Source organism: Muscardinus avellanarius (genome assembly GCF_963383645.1).
Source record: "Muscardinus avellanarius genome assembly, chromosome: 20".
Classification (NCBI taxonomy): Eukaryota; Metazoa; Chordata; class Mammalia; order Rodentia; family Gliridae; genus Muscardinus; species Muscardinus avellanarius.
In genome coordinates, this window is record NC_137806.1 from 15946857 (window position 1) to 15961920 (window position 15064).

At 38.5% G+C, this 15064-nt stretch overlaps 1 protein-coding gene across 1 annotated transcript in view; it reads left to right on the forward strand.

Annotated features, from left to right (window-relative positions):
- Positions 1-15064, forward strand: part of CUBN (cubilin) — a gene marked incomplete at both ends in the record, with an annotated part of 282744 nt that overhangs the window by 72648 nt on the left and 195032 nt on the right. Inside the window, 5 exons of the mRNA XM_080716933.1 lie at positions 4420-4609; positions 7163-7323; positions 7994-8175; positions 9093-9249; positions 11810-11997. Of these exons, the coding sequence (XP_080573059.1) occupies positions 4420-4609; positions 7163-7323; positions 7994-8175; positions 9093-9249; positions 11810-11997 (878 nt within the window). The remainder of the gene's footprint in view (positions 1-4419; positions 4610-7162; positions 7324-7993; positions 8176-9092; positions 9250-11809; positions 11998-15064) is intronic.

The window sequence follows — 15064 nt, forward strand, 5'->3', positions numbered from 1 at the left end:
GGGAAGATAAAGATCAATTTCTTTAGATAAAGGAATGTGTTAAAATGACATGGCAGCTGCCTGGTGTGGTGGTGTATGCCTGTAATCCCAATACTTGGGAGGCATCACAGGTTCAAGTCCAACCTCAGCAAATTAGCGAGGCCCTCTGCAATTTAGTCGAATGCTCTTTCAGGATAAAAAAATAAGATAGGGCTGGGATATAGCTCAAAGGCAGAATGCCCCTAGGTTCAGTCCTTATTAACACACACACACACACACACACACACACACACACACACACACACACAAATTACACGGCAGATAGCTGTAAACAACCGTGACTTGGGAAGATTTTAAGCATGATTATTCATGTCCAAGCACAACTTTACCATAGATTCTTACTTACATTCATTTCCATGTTAGTTGGTCCTCTGTGAAGGAAAAGAAAAAGTAACAATTGTGACCATCTTAGAAGCAAACTGGAGCACATGTTAGAGTTTGGTTAGGAAGTCTTCTTCTTTTCCAAGGCAGAAATTGATCTATAATTATATCTTTCCCTGAGTCTTAGCTTTGAAGAATGTAAATCAAACATGCCAATAGAAATCCACCGTGATTCCTTGGGTTTGCTGTTTATTTAGCCCACATCTAAAAAATATGAGGTCATATGGATTCATTCAGAAACTAAAAGTCTTATAAGTGATTTCCAAAGCCATGGTCTATAGATTGAGCTTTAATGTGATTGAACAATCACAGGAGTTATCCTCTAAGGCAAATCAGAGAGATGGTAGGGAGTTACCCAACACCCAGGGCCTTCCTGTTCAATGCGTTCTATCCACAGGATCAGTGTGTGTCAGTTCCTGAAGTCGGATCTTAGAGCACTAAATCATCATTGCTTTGTGGGTTGGAGGATTATCTATGTTTCTTATTTGCTTCTTGGGTCATGAGCTTAATGCTGTTACAAGACTTATTTGAAAATGCTTGGTGGAGACAGAGAAGTATTGCAATTTTTAGAAAAATCTAGAATTGTAATTTAGTATGACACACGAGAGACATTTGCATATTTGCTCTCCTTTCTTTTCCTCCTTCCTTGGGGATTAAACCCAAAGCTACATCCTTAGCCCCTATGGAACAGTTTCTCACTAAGTTGCTGAGGTCCTCACTAGGTTGCTAAAGCTGGCCTCAAACCTACAGTCCTCTTGTCTCAACCTACCAAGTACTGGGATTACAGGATATGCCACCGCATCCAGCTCTTTCCATTTTTTTTTTTTAATTTTGTCAGAGACAAAAATATGTGCATTCTGCCAACAGTTGCTTTTGATGTTCAGATACAGGATTTCCATTATTAGTTCAGTTGAGTATAGGAGATGGAAGAAATGTAGCTCTCCCCTTACCTTTTGGTAAGTGTTCTTAGACCACAATAACAGGCCAATTGTTATGAGATACGAGTTTTCCTTTGGCAACATAAAATAACACAAAAGGCATAGACACACCTTTATGTTTGCATTTTATACTGATGTGATAAAGCATCATGACAATGCATGAATATCCTTTTATGGGAACATATTCAAACTATTTGTGCTTTGTTGCAAAGCACGAGAGCAAACTAAAGCATAGCAGTATTTTATGATTGCTTGGCTTTTTTTATTTCAATGCTGGGGATCAAATCCAGGCCCACTGAGCTACAGCCCCAGCCCTTTAATATTATTTCAGAAAAAATCCATCTGCACTGTCAAGGGAAGTAAAGTAAAGCACTGTACAGACTTCAGTGTTAGCTAAGAGAAATGCTTAACCTTTTAAGAAATAGTCCAGAGAACTATTGTTGTTCTCTCTAATAATTGTGGCATTGCATAAAGCTACAGTACAATTTGAAGATTAGGTGGCATTAAATCAGGCTCCCCTTCTTGGGGCCTGGATTATACATAATATTCTCCTGCAGACTAACTGTGAGTTGCATCAGAGATAAACACTATCATTGCATTTCTCCTCTGGAAGTAGAATAGGTAAGCAAGGAGAATTATCTCTGTGAGCATAAGTGAGCTGGACACATAGTTTGCTCTAAATATTTGTTTTACTGGCTAAAGCTAGATACTGTCCTGTGTGTCCGTGGGTCTCCAGTGCTGTCAGCTCAGGGACACTGGGTCGTAGCTTTCATTCAATGTCCATTTGGACCATAAATTTTTATCTTACGAATATTCCACAGAGTCTGAAATATTTAGTAGACTACACTCCTTCCTTTTCTCTTCATCTTTCTCTCTCTTCCTCTCTGCCCCATACTCCTTCCTTCCTTCCTTCTTTCCTTCCTTCCTTCCTTCCTTCCTTCCTTCCTTCCTTCCTTCCTTCCTCCCATCCTTCTTTTCTTCCTTTCCCTTTATGGAAAAATTTTGGCAAACTATAGAAAAAAAGTGCACATTTCCATACTTTTTGAGTAATATCACTTTTGGAGTTGAATTCCCTGTGGATCCCTTAAATAAAGTCTTGATTGTTTAAATATAGTAAAACCAAATATTTGGTGAATGTTCATTACTCTGAGGACTACACATATATACTAAACCTAAAATATTTATATATAGATTTTTGTATTCCCAATACAATGATTAGATTTTTTCTGAGTATGATTATACAACAATGAGTAGGAAATAGAATACCTCAACATTTTCATTTTATTTTACTTTCAATAATAGCTTACTCTTCCATAAGCCTTTGCAGTCAAAGAGCTTTGTCTACTCCTGGACCCTAGACTTAGATTATTATTGGATGCAACTGAAGATATATTTAAAATATGCCTTCAAGAGCTGGGCATAGTGGTGCACGGTTGTAATCCCAGCACTTGGGAGGCTGAGGCAGGAGGATTGCACAGGTTCGAAGCCAGCCTCAGCTACTTAGTGAGGCTCTCAGCAACTTAGTGAGACCCTGTTTCCAAAATGTATAAAAAAATAGGTCTGGGAGTATATCCAGGAAGTAGAAAAACCCCTGGGTTCCATCCCATACTACCAAAAAAAAAAAAAAATCCTTCAAATGAAATCTTTGTCAAACATCTTAGATTTGGAGGGAGTAGGAGATTGAATAGGTCGATTATTAGATATAGAATCTAAAGGACTGAATAAGTAAATAAAATTGAAAAAACTATTGAACTAGAACAGTTGATATTTATTTAGAACATAGCATTGTCTGTGTACTCTGCTAAACATCTTATATGAGTTATGAGTAATTATGCTTGTTTATCATAATTCATACTTTTTTACATCTATTCTATTTTGAAAGGTGATGATGGTTACCATCATTTATTAGGAATGTACAAGAAGTCAAGGATTTTATTTGCATTGTCACAAATTGTATACCTATAGACATGCATGCCGACTGGCAGACTCTGGTAAAAACCATTTTAAAGGACTGTTATGAAAACAAGAGAACTGAACTATTTATTGTTACAGTTTGGGGAAACTGTCCCCGGGGATCTTTGTTAGACCCCTGGGAATAATTTCCTGAAAACTCCCCAAAGAAACAAAAAAACAGCGGGTTCTTGTCCTGAGCTAAGGGTAAAGACACATTAGCCTGGACTCTTGCTGAAAATTTAAAGAAGTTTATTAAAAAGATAGAAATACAGAAGATAGTTAAAGCCCCATGCCATTCAGAAATGACACGGGGGTGGAGGGGGCAATTCAAGTAAATTCACCAAAGATACAACATGTGGACCCGGCTTTTTTATATACATGACCTCCATCTTGTTCACGTAATTCTGACTTAGTAAAAACCCTGTAAGGTTCCTCCCCTTATTTGCCTGCCAAGGTGGAGCCCAGGTGTTAATTCCGCCTAGGTCTCTTTTCAGGAAGGTCATGATCAAAGGTCACATCTACCCCCCTCCTCCCATCCTAGCTGGATTATCTAATTATTATGTTGATCTGTCTTTAGACAGAGGAAGTCCCAGCTCCCCTCTCCTATGACTTGCTAATTACTTTTAGCTAAGTCAATCTAAGCTTCAATAGCTGTTTGCTTCCTGACTGAAACCAAGTCTTTCTCTCTCCAGGCCTGCCATTTTGACACAATTATTTTTGAAATATATCTATTAATAATCAGAGCTTTCTCAAATCTGCTTAAGCCATTCCCAATACTGGTACATTTAAAGTACCTGCTAAAATTTTGTATGTGGTAATTTACATGGATTAGAGAAATTACTAACACTTCTCAAACAAAAGTTGTCATCTCAAAATATAGGTAACTATTTTCAGCACATCATAACTAAGATTTTCTGTTAATAATTGTTTTGCCTTTGAAATTTCAAAACCTTCGTTTCCAAGTGAACTCATTCTTTGGACATTCCAGAAAGGCCTCCTGAAAACCAAGGACGTGGGCACAGAGCAAGGAAGTCTGTTTTCCTGAATGTCTTAACTAAGTAGCATAGTATTCTCTGTTTTCCCTCATTGGTCTGTCTCTTTTTTGCAGCATGTTTACAAGACCACACAAGTAACACTGGGATCATCACCTCTCCAGACTTTCCCAGCAATTACCCCAATAACTGGGAATGCATCTACAGGATCACAGTAGGAACCAGCCAGCAAATTGCCCTGCATTTCACAAACTTCTCCCTGGAGGAGGGGTATGGAGGATGCACTGCAGATTATGTGGAAATCAGGTTGGCAACTTCATTTATTTCATTATAATTTTTTTTTTTTTTTTAGTACTAGGGATGGAACCCAGGGGCATTCTACCTCCGAGCTATACCCCCAACCCAATTTTTATTCTTTATTTTGAAACAGGATCTCTTTAAGTTGCAGAGGGGCTCACTAAGCAGCTGAGGCTGTCCAAACTGTGATCCTCCTGTCTCAGCCTCCCAAATGCTGGGATTACAAGTGTGCGCCACCATGCCCAGTTTCATTATAATCTTTTAAATTATTTAGTCTCACTAGAATGTTCCTGAAAACATTAAGGAAAAAATATCGAAATTCTTTGTAAAGCTCTCTGCTATGTATTTTCATGTAAGAGATAAAATTTGCATTGAAAGTCAGACATAGAAGAAATAGAAAAAAACTGCATTGCATCCAGTGGTTATTTTGAAATATACTTTTATTGAGAATATTTTAAAATAAACTCCAGATTTTACTTGTGCAAAGAAAACAGATGTGCTACTACTCTCAAATACTTGCTATTGTTGACTATCTACTGTCTATATAAAATTAATCCAAATATTAGGCTATTTACTGTCCATTTAATCTAATCATGTCACAAAATAATGGCATGATTGTGACCTTATCTTTAGGGTTTCATGAAGTTTCTTTGGATTTAAAATAACAAGAGCCTAAGCTTGTGAATTTTGTTGTCAGGCATTGTTTTTTTTAAATTTCTTGGCACTTTGAAAGAATTTAAGTTACTTAAGCAAAAGTTATCAACATATACGTTGAGGTATCCCAACATCCTTACATTGTTACATTAGATTAACCATTTCGGTGGTGGTACTGGGGTTCCTGGAAACCCTTCTACCTCTGGCTACATTCCAAGATCTATTTTTTAAATATATTTTTATTTGGAAACAGGGTCTCTTAAGCCAGCGTGGCTGGCTTCGACCATGCGCGATCCTCCTGTCTCCACCTCCCAAGCACAAGGATTACAAGTGCACCCCGCCACACCCAGCTAGATTAACCATTTTGGCATGCATCTGCATTCGATTTATTTTTATTTTTACTTTTTGTGGTACTGGGGATTGAACCCAGGGGTGTTCTTCCTCTGAGCTACACATCCAGACCATTTTGTTTTTTATTTTAGAACTAACTTTCTGAAGGCCTCACTAAATTGCTGAGGCTGGCCTTGAACCTTAACCCTCCCTTCTCAGCTTCCCAAGTACTTGGATTACAGGTATGTGCCACCACCCATAGCTAAGTTAGTGTCTTATTTGGCATTTGAAATATGAAGTCATGCATCACTTATAAAATTTTATTATATGATATATGACAAAGTACTAAATAATAATGTTGTAATTATATCATGCTAAAATGACATACTTTTCTTAATTTATAACAAGTAACCACTAGAATTTAATGTTGAGTGAATTTTTGGGGGGTTTGAAAACTACAGATTTAAGACTCGATTTAAACTAGATTTAAGACCCCAAAAATTCTTACGGAGGGAAAGAATATTTCCAGAATTCTTTCAAGTACATTGAATATGATATAGTAAGTTTTGAAAATTTCCAAATTTGAAAGAAAACATTTAAGATTTCTTTTAAAATTAAGCAATATTTGTACTTGTTAATAATCATTTCTTTATTCTCTATTTTCTGACATATTTGCCAGAGGCTTTGAGAAGGTGAAGATTAAATATGTTCTTTCAGTTTGCCATAAATGATAGCTATTTTTATTAAATCATTTAAATACTATTTAATAGAGCAAAAGTTAAAAACTTAAAATTGTGTCTTTTGTCAGGCGTGGTGGTGCACACTTGTAATCCCAGCATTTGGGAGGCTAATTAAGGAGGATTGTGGTTCGAGGACAGCCTCATCTACTTAGTGAGGTTCTATGCAACTCAGTGAGATCCTGTTTTAAAATAAAGAATAAAAGCCGGGCGTGGCAGCACATGCTTGTAATCCCCGCGCTTGGGAGCCTGAGACAGGAGGATCGCGCAGGTTCGAAGCCAGCTGTGCTGGCTTAAGAGACCCTGTATCCAAAAAAAAAAAAAAAGTATAAAATAGGCCTGGAAGTGTAGCCCGGAGGCAGAAGGGTTTCCAGGAATCCCAGTACCAAATAAATAAATAAATAAATAAATAAATAAATAAATAAATATTAAAAAATAGGGCTGGAAATGCCCTGGGTTCCACCCCCAGTACCGAAAAAAAAAAAAAATGTGTGTTTTGAGTTAGTTTTTTTTTTTTTTTTTTTTGTGTGTGTGTGTGTGTGGTACTGGGGTTCCTGGAAGCCCTTCTACCTCTGGGCTACACTTCCAGACCCATTTTTACATTTTTATTTGGAAACAGGGTCTCCTAAGCCAGTGCACGGCTGGCTTTGAACCTACGTGATCCTCTTGTCTCTGCCTCCCGAGCGCAGGGATTACAAGCGTGTGCCACCATGCCCGGCTTGAGTTAGTTTTGAGAGAAATTGACTGATCATTGTTTGCAATCCTATAATTAAATGTTAAATGTTTATCCAGTAATATTATCAATAGCGTAATAAATTTTTATTTCTGCATTCTGCCACAGAGATGGAGGTTATGAAAATTCACCACCCCTGGGAATATATTGTGGCTCTAATCTGCCTCCAAGAATCATTTCTCACAGTAACAAACTCTGGTTAAAATTTAAGAGTGACTCCTTCATCTCAGCGTCTGGATTCTCAGCTTACTGGGACGGGTCATTAACAGGTAAATAGCGAAGAACTGTCTTTTACTGGAGACCCCAGTATGATCGGTTTCTTGGTTCTTGGACCGTCCCGCTCTGTTCATTATTACTTACTCATTTCTTTCTAGCTGTGCTTTGTCATTACTCTTTGTAGTAAATTCAACATTGGAATTTTTAAAATTAACAGCAGTATATATTTTGAATTACAAAGGGAAAAAATTCTTGTTCTCAAGCTAGTTACTGTGTGTGTGTGTGTGTGTGTGTGTGTGTGTGTGTGCGCGCGCGCACATGTGTTTTACTGGGGATTGAACTCAGGAAAGTTCTGCCTCTGAGCTACACTCTCAGCTCTATTTTATATGTTTTTTGCAACATATTTTATAAGTTTTATATATTTTATATGTATTTTTAAACAGGGTTTTACTAGCTTACTGAGATCTTGCTAAGTTGCTGAGGCTGGCCTGGACTCTGATCCTCCTGTCCAGCCTCCCAGTACTGGGATCGTAGGCACACAGCCCCGTGCCAGGCTTAGCTACTTTTCTGGGATGGTGCAGTTTTGCGTTGCTTCTTGATTTAAAGAAGAATACAGCGGCGCCAGTACAGCGGCGCCAGTACAGCGGCGCCAGTTTGATACACATGGGAACGAGTATGCATTGTTGGATTTGTTGGATTTCTTGTTTCATTTACCTCCTGTAGGTTGTGGAGGAAATCTAACCACACCCACGGGTGTGTTCACATCCCCCAACTACCCGATGCCCTACTACCACAGCTCTGAGTGCTACTGGTGGCTGAAGTCCAGCCAGGGAAGCCCATTTCAACTGCAATTTGAAGACTTCCACTTGGAGCACCACCCAAACTGCTCCTTGGATTATCTGGCTGTATGTATAAGGTTCCAGTTGTTTTAGTTTCTGCCCCATCTTACCCAACACACATAATGTACTTATTTTTGTTTTTGAGATTCAGGAAAGAGCTTTCCTGAACTAGGAAACAGACCATTCACATAAGAAAGATAAGCAAAATAAACACTCAAAAGAAATTTGGTGAAAATTAAAATCTTCTAAGTACAGTATATGTTGAATGGCTCGATGCACTTAGTATTTAAAATAGGGTAAATATGAACTGTTAAGATATACTTAATACATTCTGCTGGGCATGGTGGCTCACGCTTGTAATCCCAGCATTTGGGAGGCTGAGACCTGGAGGATCGCAGTTCGCAGACAGCCTCAGCTATTTAGTGAGGCCCTCTGCAACTCAGTGAGACCCGGTTTCAAAATAAAGAATAATAAAAAAAAGATATACTTAATACATTCTTAAAAGGATTACAGAACTTATCATGACCACATAATCTACATATTTTTTTCTATGCATTGAAAAGTAACATTTTAGAGAACTATTTTGGTGAGAGAAATTAGAGTCAGTCAACTTGAACTTTTATACTGCCAGGAATACTCTGTTGGACATGAAAATATGTAAATAAAAATTTACTAGAGTTTCACAAGTGCTAAATTATGGAATTAAAATCAAGGACACACTATATTACCTATGATCTCAAACTGTCTTGGACTTTCATTTTCAATGTTCAGACTTCAGCTTGGGTTCACACACTTCTTACTACAGATATCCACAGCCACGTTGTCTGAGTTCATGGCCCAAGTTTATAGATGCTGCAGTATAATTTTTAAAGATATTTGATTTCAAATTTACTCTTTGTTATATATGCATGTCGTCTACAGATGTAGTCCTTGAGATAACATTTAGAGCCACCACCAGCTGATCTTAGAATGTTCTTTTCAAGGTATATGATGGTCCGAGCACCAGATCCCATCTGCTCACTCAGCTCTGTGGGGATGAGATGCCACCTCTCATCCGTTCTAATGGAGACAGCATGTTGTTGAAACTGAGGACTGATGAAGGTCAGCAAGGACGCGGCTTCAAGGTCAATTACCACCAGAGTAAGTATGGGGAGGGCAGCTCAGTGCCGAGACTGGGCCTTCAGGCTCGCCATGGAACTCAGACAAGTAGAATCCACTGGTTTGGGACATTGAAATTAATCTTACTTTGTTTTGTTTGTGGTACTGGGAATAGAACCCTTACTTTCTTATGTGAAAATTTTAACTTCATCTGAGAAAGAAATGCTAATGTATAAAGTGTAATCGTGTATAACTAACTAAAGCACCTGGCAAACTATAGAGACTTAGCTATATATTTACTATCTCAAGACAGTCATGGTGCAGCCTAAGATCAAGGTACAGCCCAGGGGCTAGGAATTCCCCATTCTGTTCACACACTACAGTCTTCTTGGATTTTGTTGTGTTGTTTTGTTTTGTTTTGGATCTAGGGATTGAATTTAGGGACATTCTACCTTCAGGCTTCATCCCCAGCCTTATTTTGTATATTTTTATTTTGAAACAAAGTCTCACTAAGTTGCTGAGGCTGGTACAGGAGTATGCCCCCAAGTCCAACTACAATTTTCTAATTAGGCATTATTTCGTTATTTGAATGGTGAGTTTTAGCTACTTTTCAGAAAACAGTGTTATAGCAAAGATGCTTCCATGATCCACATTGTTTTTTCTTGTGGTACCTGGGATGGAACCCAGGGGCTTTCTACCTCCAAGCTAGATCCCCAACCCTACTTTTTATTCTTTATTTTGAGACAAGGTGTCACTAAGTTTTAGAAGGCCTCACTAACTAGCTGAGGCTCTGTGAATCTGTGATACTCCTGTCTCAGCCTCCCAAATACTGAGATTACAAGTGTGCTCCCCACCCCAACCTATGAGCCACATTTTTAAGAGACATCTTTGTGTGTGTGTGTGTGTGTGTGTGTGTGTGTGTGTGTGTGTGTGTGTTTACTGGGTGTTGAACACAGGGGCATTCTACTTCTGAGCTACACCCCTAACACTTTTTTATTTTTTTATTTTGAAATAGGGTTCGCTAGGTTGCTGAGAGTTTAAGTTGCTGAAGCTGGCTTTGAACCTGATATCTTCCTTTTTCTGTCTCAGCCTCCCAAGTACTGGGATTATACACCACCATGCTGGGCTAAGGAGACATCTCTTTATTTTTAAATTTTAATTTAATTAATTAATTTATTTATTTATTTTTGCGGTACAGGGGATGAAACCAGGGGCATTCTACCTCTCAGCTATACCCCCAGCCCTATTTTTTATTCTTTATTTTGAAACAGGGTCTCATTGAGTTGAGAAGGGCTCACTAAGTAGCTGCGGCTGGCTTCGAACCTGTGCAATCCTCCTGTCTCAGCCTCCCCAAAATGCTGGGATTACAAGCATATGCCACCACAGCTAAGAGACATCTCTTTAAATATGTTTATTTTCACATTTTTAAAATTGTGCATCACAAAGACAATATGAAAGATACTTGAGAGGCACGTATATCCCCTGTTTAGGTCATTAAGGCTGGCTGAATTTGGTCTTTACTCTCCAGATTAGACATGCCCAGGGGTACTTGGTGTTGTTCTGTTGAATATTCAGCTCAAGAAATTGCCATCATTAGATTAAAGGTTTGGTCTTTTTCAAGATTTGAGATTTTCAGTTTGCCTCTAATTCTTATACTCCCTCAATTCACTAGCTCATTCAAGAGCTAGTAGCTCTTTTTTTTCTTTCTTTTTTTTTCTTCCCAGTACTGGGGATGGAACCCAGGGGCATTCTACCTCCGAGCTACACCCCCAGTCTTATTTTTTATTCTTTATTTTGAAATAGTGTCTCGCTGAGTTGCAAAGGGCCTCACTAAGTAGTATCTGAGGCTGTCCTTGGACCACAATCTTCCTATCTCAGCCTCCCAAAGGCTGGTATTACAAGCGTGCGCCACCACACCCGACCAAACCTCTGAATTTAAAAATTGGAATTTCTGTCTCTTCCAAGTGTTAAAATTAAGAAAATAGAAGTATAAGCTGGGTGTGGTGGTGCACACTTGTAATCCCCGCGCTTGGGAGGCTGAGACTGGAGGATCGCGCAGGTTCGAAGCCAGCCTCAGCTGCTTAGTGAGGCTCTCAGCAACTTAGTGAGACCCTGTTTCCAAATAAAATATAAAATAGGGCTGGGAGTATAGCCCGGAGGTAGAAAGCCTCTGGGTTCCACCCCCAGTACTACACACACACACACACATACACACACACACACACACACACACACACACACACAAAGTATAGACTGTTTAATACACTTCTCTAAACAAATTTGTTTAGACTGTTTCTTGGTAGAACCACGGTAATCCGTTGTCTACCAACTTTGCTGTCCCCCAGTGGGAGTTGATGACTATTTTAACATGGCCGTTCAATTTTCATGACACCTGAAGTTTGAGTTCACTGAAGTACTCGTTGGCATTTCTTCTTAGGGTGGAGACTTACCATAAAAATGCTGCACCAAATAGACGTGTATACATATATAGGATTTGTATTCTAGATGTTTTCTTGAAGGAGAATTTCACATACATCTTGGCTCGATTTTGATATATAAAGATATAGTGGTGATCTTAACAATCTTGGTTATTTTTTTCCAGCATGTGAGGACGTGGTCATCGTTAATCAGACCTACGGCATCTTGGAGAGTATAAATTATCCAAACCCTTATTCTGAAAATCAGCGCTGCAACTGGACCATCCACGTCACAAGGGGCAACACTGTGAACTTCACGTTTTTAGGATTTGATTTGGAAAGTTACGTAAACTGCTCCACAGATTATTTAGAGGTATGTATTCTGAGGCTCAAGAAATCACTGCCTTTTCAGATCAAGTCAGATGAGCCAAGCAGAAACCATCATACATTTTTTTTTTTTTTTTTTGGTGGTACTGGGGTTCCTGGAAGCCCTTCTACCTCTGGGCTACACTCCCAGACCTATTTTATACTCTTTTATTTTTATTTGGAAACAGGGTCTCTTAAGCCAGCACGGCTGGCTTTGAACCTCCGCGATCCTCCTGTCTCCGCCTCCCAAGCGCGGGGATTACAAGCGTGCGCCACCATGGCCGGTGACCATCAGACATTTAGGATCAAATCCCTGTCACTGCCTTACTGACTATAACAATAGACCACCCGTAATATTTGAATAGATTATTTCACTATATAATCTTAATTATTAATCTACTAAATTATACAAAGGACTCTGTGTTTTTAGGTATCAGTGTAATGAATGCACTGGTTGGCTTTATATTATTTAAACTACACAGAAGTAAAAGGAAAATCTCTATATTTTGTTGGTTGTTTTTAAGCTTGGTCTTTGAGACATCAGAGAAAGTTTGATTTTTAAAAAATTTATTTAATACCTAATTAGCCTGGTACTAAGTATCATAATTTTGAGTTTTATTTTTATTTTAAAATGTATATTTCTTTCAGTTTATTTTCCTTTTTGTAAACTGGAATTTTTTATTTGCTATGCAAATGGCCCCCTATTAATTCAACTCTCTTTACAATACTATGTAATACAATTTTCTTGAGTTTTGGATGACCAAGAATATGAGGTAATCTGTTATTTTTTTATAATAAGAAGTTTATTTAACAAAGCTGCTTTGCTGGAGTGCATATGTAACTTTTAGAGCTATAGTTAGAAAGTTGGGTATCTGCCTATTTTTAATATTATAATTATCCATTTATATATAAAATTACATCTTTTATAAACATTAATTTAGATATATTGGTTTCTACTTTCACACTTAAAACAAGTTTATTTAAACTATTTACATACATTTGACATTTTTCTTATCATGAATAAGATCACCTCTGAGTCATCTAATGCATTATATTTATCCCTATCCAACTGCTTATATACAATACTATTTGTGTCCGCATATGATGTTTTCACTATAACTCTGATAACATTAGGACATTTTTTTTTTGCTGTTTGCATCTATCTATGTCAAAAGGACTTAGTGTAGTTATTTTTAAGGTGTCAGTAATTTAAAAAAAATCTTGCTTGCAATGACTTTCAATATCTGGTTCTTGTAACTCATAGGTCATAGTCCCTAAAAAAAAAAAATAGTTTATCTTTATGAACTATCTTTTTTTAGCCATTCTTACCAATTTTATTAAAAATCTAGCATGTTTGAGGTTTCTTGAAGTTAACAAATTATTTCCAAATAGCACTTTTGACTACCATAATGTAAAAGAGGCCGGGTGTGGTGGTACACTGCTTATAATTCTAGTATTTGGGAGAAGAGAACAAAAGATTGTGAGACAGAAGGATTGTGGATTCAAGAATAGCCTCAGCAAAATAGTGAGACTCTTCAGCAACCTAGTGAAGCTGGGTTTCAAAACAAAACAAAACAAAAATTAAGAGGGTGGCTGGGGGTATAGCACAGAGGTAGAATGCCCCTGGGTTCAATCTCCAGTATTATAAAAACAGAGACAGAGAGATGAGGGTGGGTAGGGAGAGTGGGAGCCCACAAGCATCCCTACTTTGAAAATCTGTGAGATCCTGGATATAATGAGATTCTCTTGTTTTTCAGGGATAGCTTTTTGGGTAAAAAAAAAAAAAAACTGCATTTAGAAAAATGCAATATTATATAAGTAGTAGGCAAAGTGTTTACCCTTTAGAAAGTTATATTTATTAGTATTCTAAGAAAAGATGACAGAACACGGAACGAACTTATAGACATGAACTTGGCGGTGTTTTAAAAGTCTGCCTTCCCTGATCTAGAATCAGTTGGTCTTTGTGAGCTCAATAACAGTGTGTGCGCCTTACTCTATTTACCTAAAGTAACCATCCTTTTCTTCACTTGTGAGATCTTGTTCACATTTTGGAAAGAAAAACAAAAACTCAAAGACTTGCTTTCAGCTCTTTAGTTCATACCACAGACACGGCAGCCAGTGTCGATTTTACCTCTTGTGTCTGGTTCCCTACTAGGCCGTGAGCTTCTTAAGATGCGAATGTCTCCTTCTAACTTTATAACAGGCGCTTATAACCTGGGACATACAGAGTTCGAGAAGTACAGTTTAAGTTGAACATCACAGCCAGAACCACATTTTAGCAACATCTTATGATAGTTATTAATTGAGAAAACACTAAGTTGTGCCGGGCGTTGTGGCGCACGCTTGTAATCCCCGCGCTTGGGAGGCAGAGACAGGAGGATAGCGCAGGTTCGAAGCCAGCCGCGCGCGCTGGCTTAGGAGACCCTGTTTCCAAATGAAAATGTAAAAATAGGTCTGGGAGTGTAGCCTGGAGGTAGAAGGGCTTCCAGGAACCCCAGTACCACCAAAAAAAGAAGAAGAAGAAGAAGAAGAAGAAGGAGAAGGAGAAGGAGAAGGAGAAGGAGAAGGAGAAGGAAGAAGAAGGAGGAGGAGGAGGAGGAGGAGGAGGAGGAGGAGGAGAAGAAGAAGAAGAAGAAGAAGAAGAAGAAGAAGAAGAAGAAGAAGAAGAAGAAGAAGAAGAAGTAGAAGAAGAGGAGGAAAACACTAAGTTGCTAAGTTGCGCCCTGCCTTTTTGTAAATCCCTACACATTCAGTGCCGTCCTACACTTGTGAGCACAAGCCCAAATCCAACAATTGACCTCGCAGAGCACTGCTGGAGGAGCCAATTCGGGGACCAAAATCATGATTGGATCAAGCAGCGTGGGGAGCTACAGGGAGAGCGCCAGTTCTTTGCACTCATTTGACGATAGAATAATCACAAAGACGCTCATCAAGTAATTTGGAGAGCTTTTGGAAAACTAAGGGAAAAAATACTTGTTCCAACAATTATGAAGTAGCTAATTAGAAGCCCTGGTCGACGATGAGCCTCTCCTGTCACAGGCCTGCCGCTCTTGGGCAACCCTGATGGTAAAAGC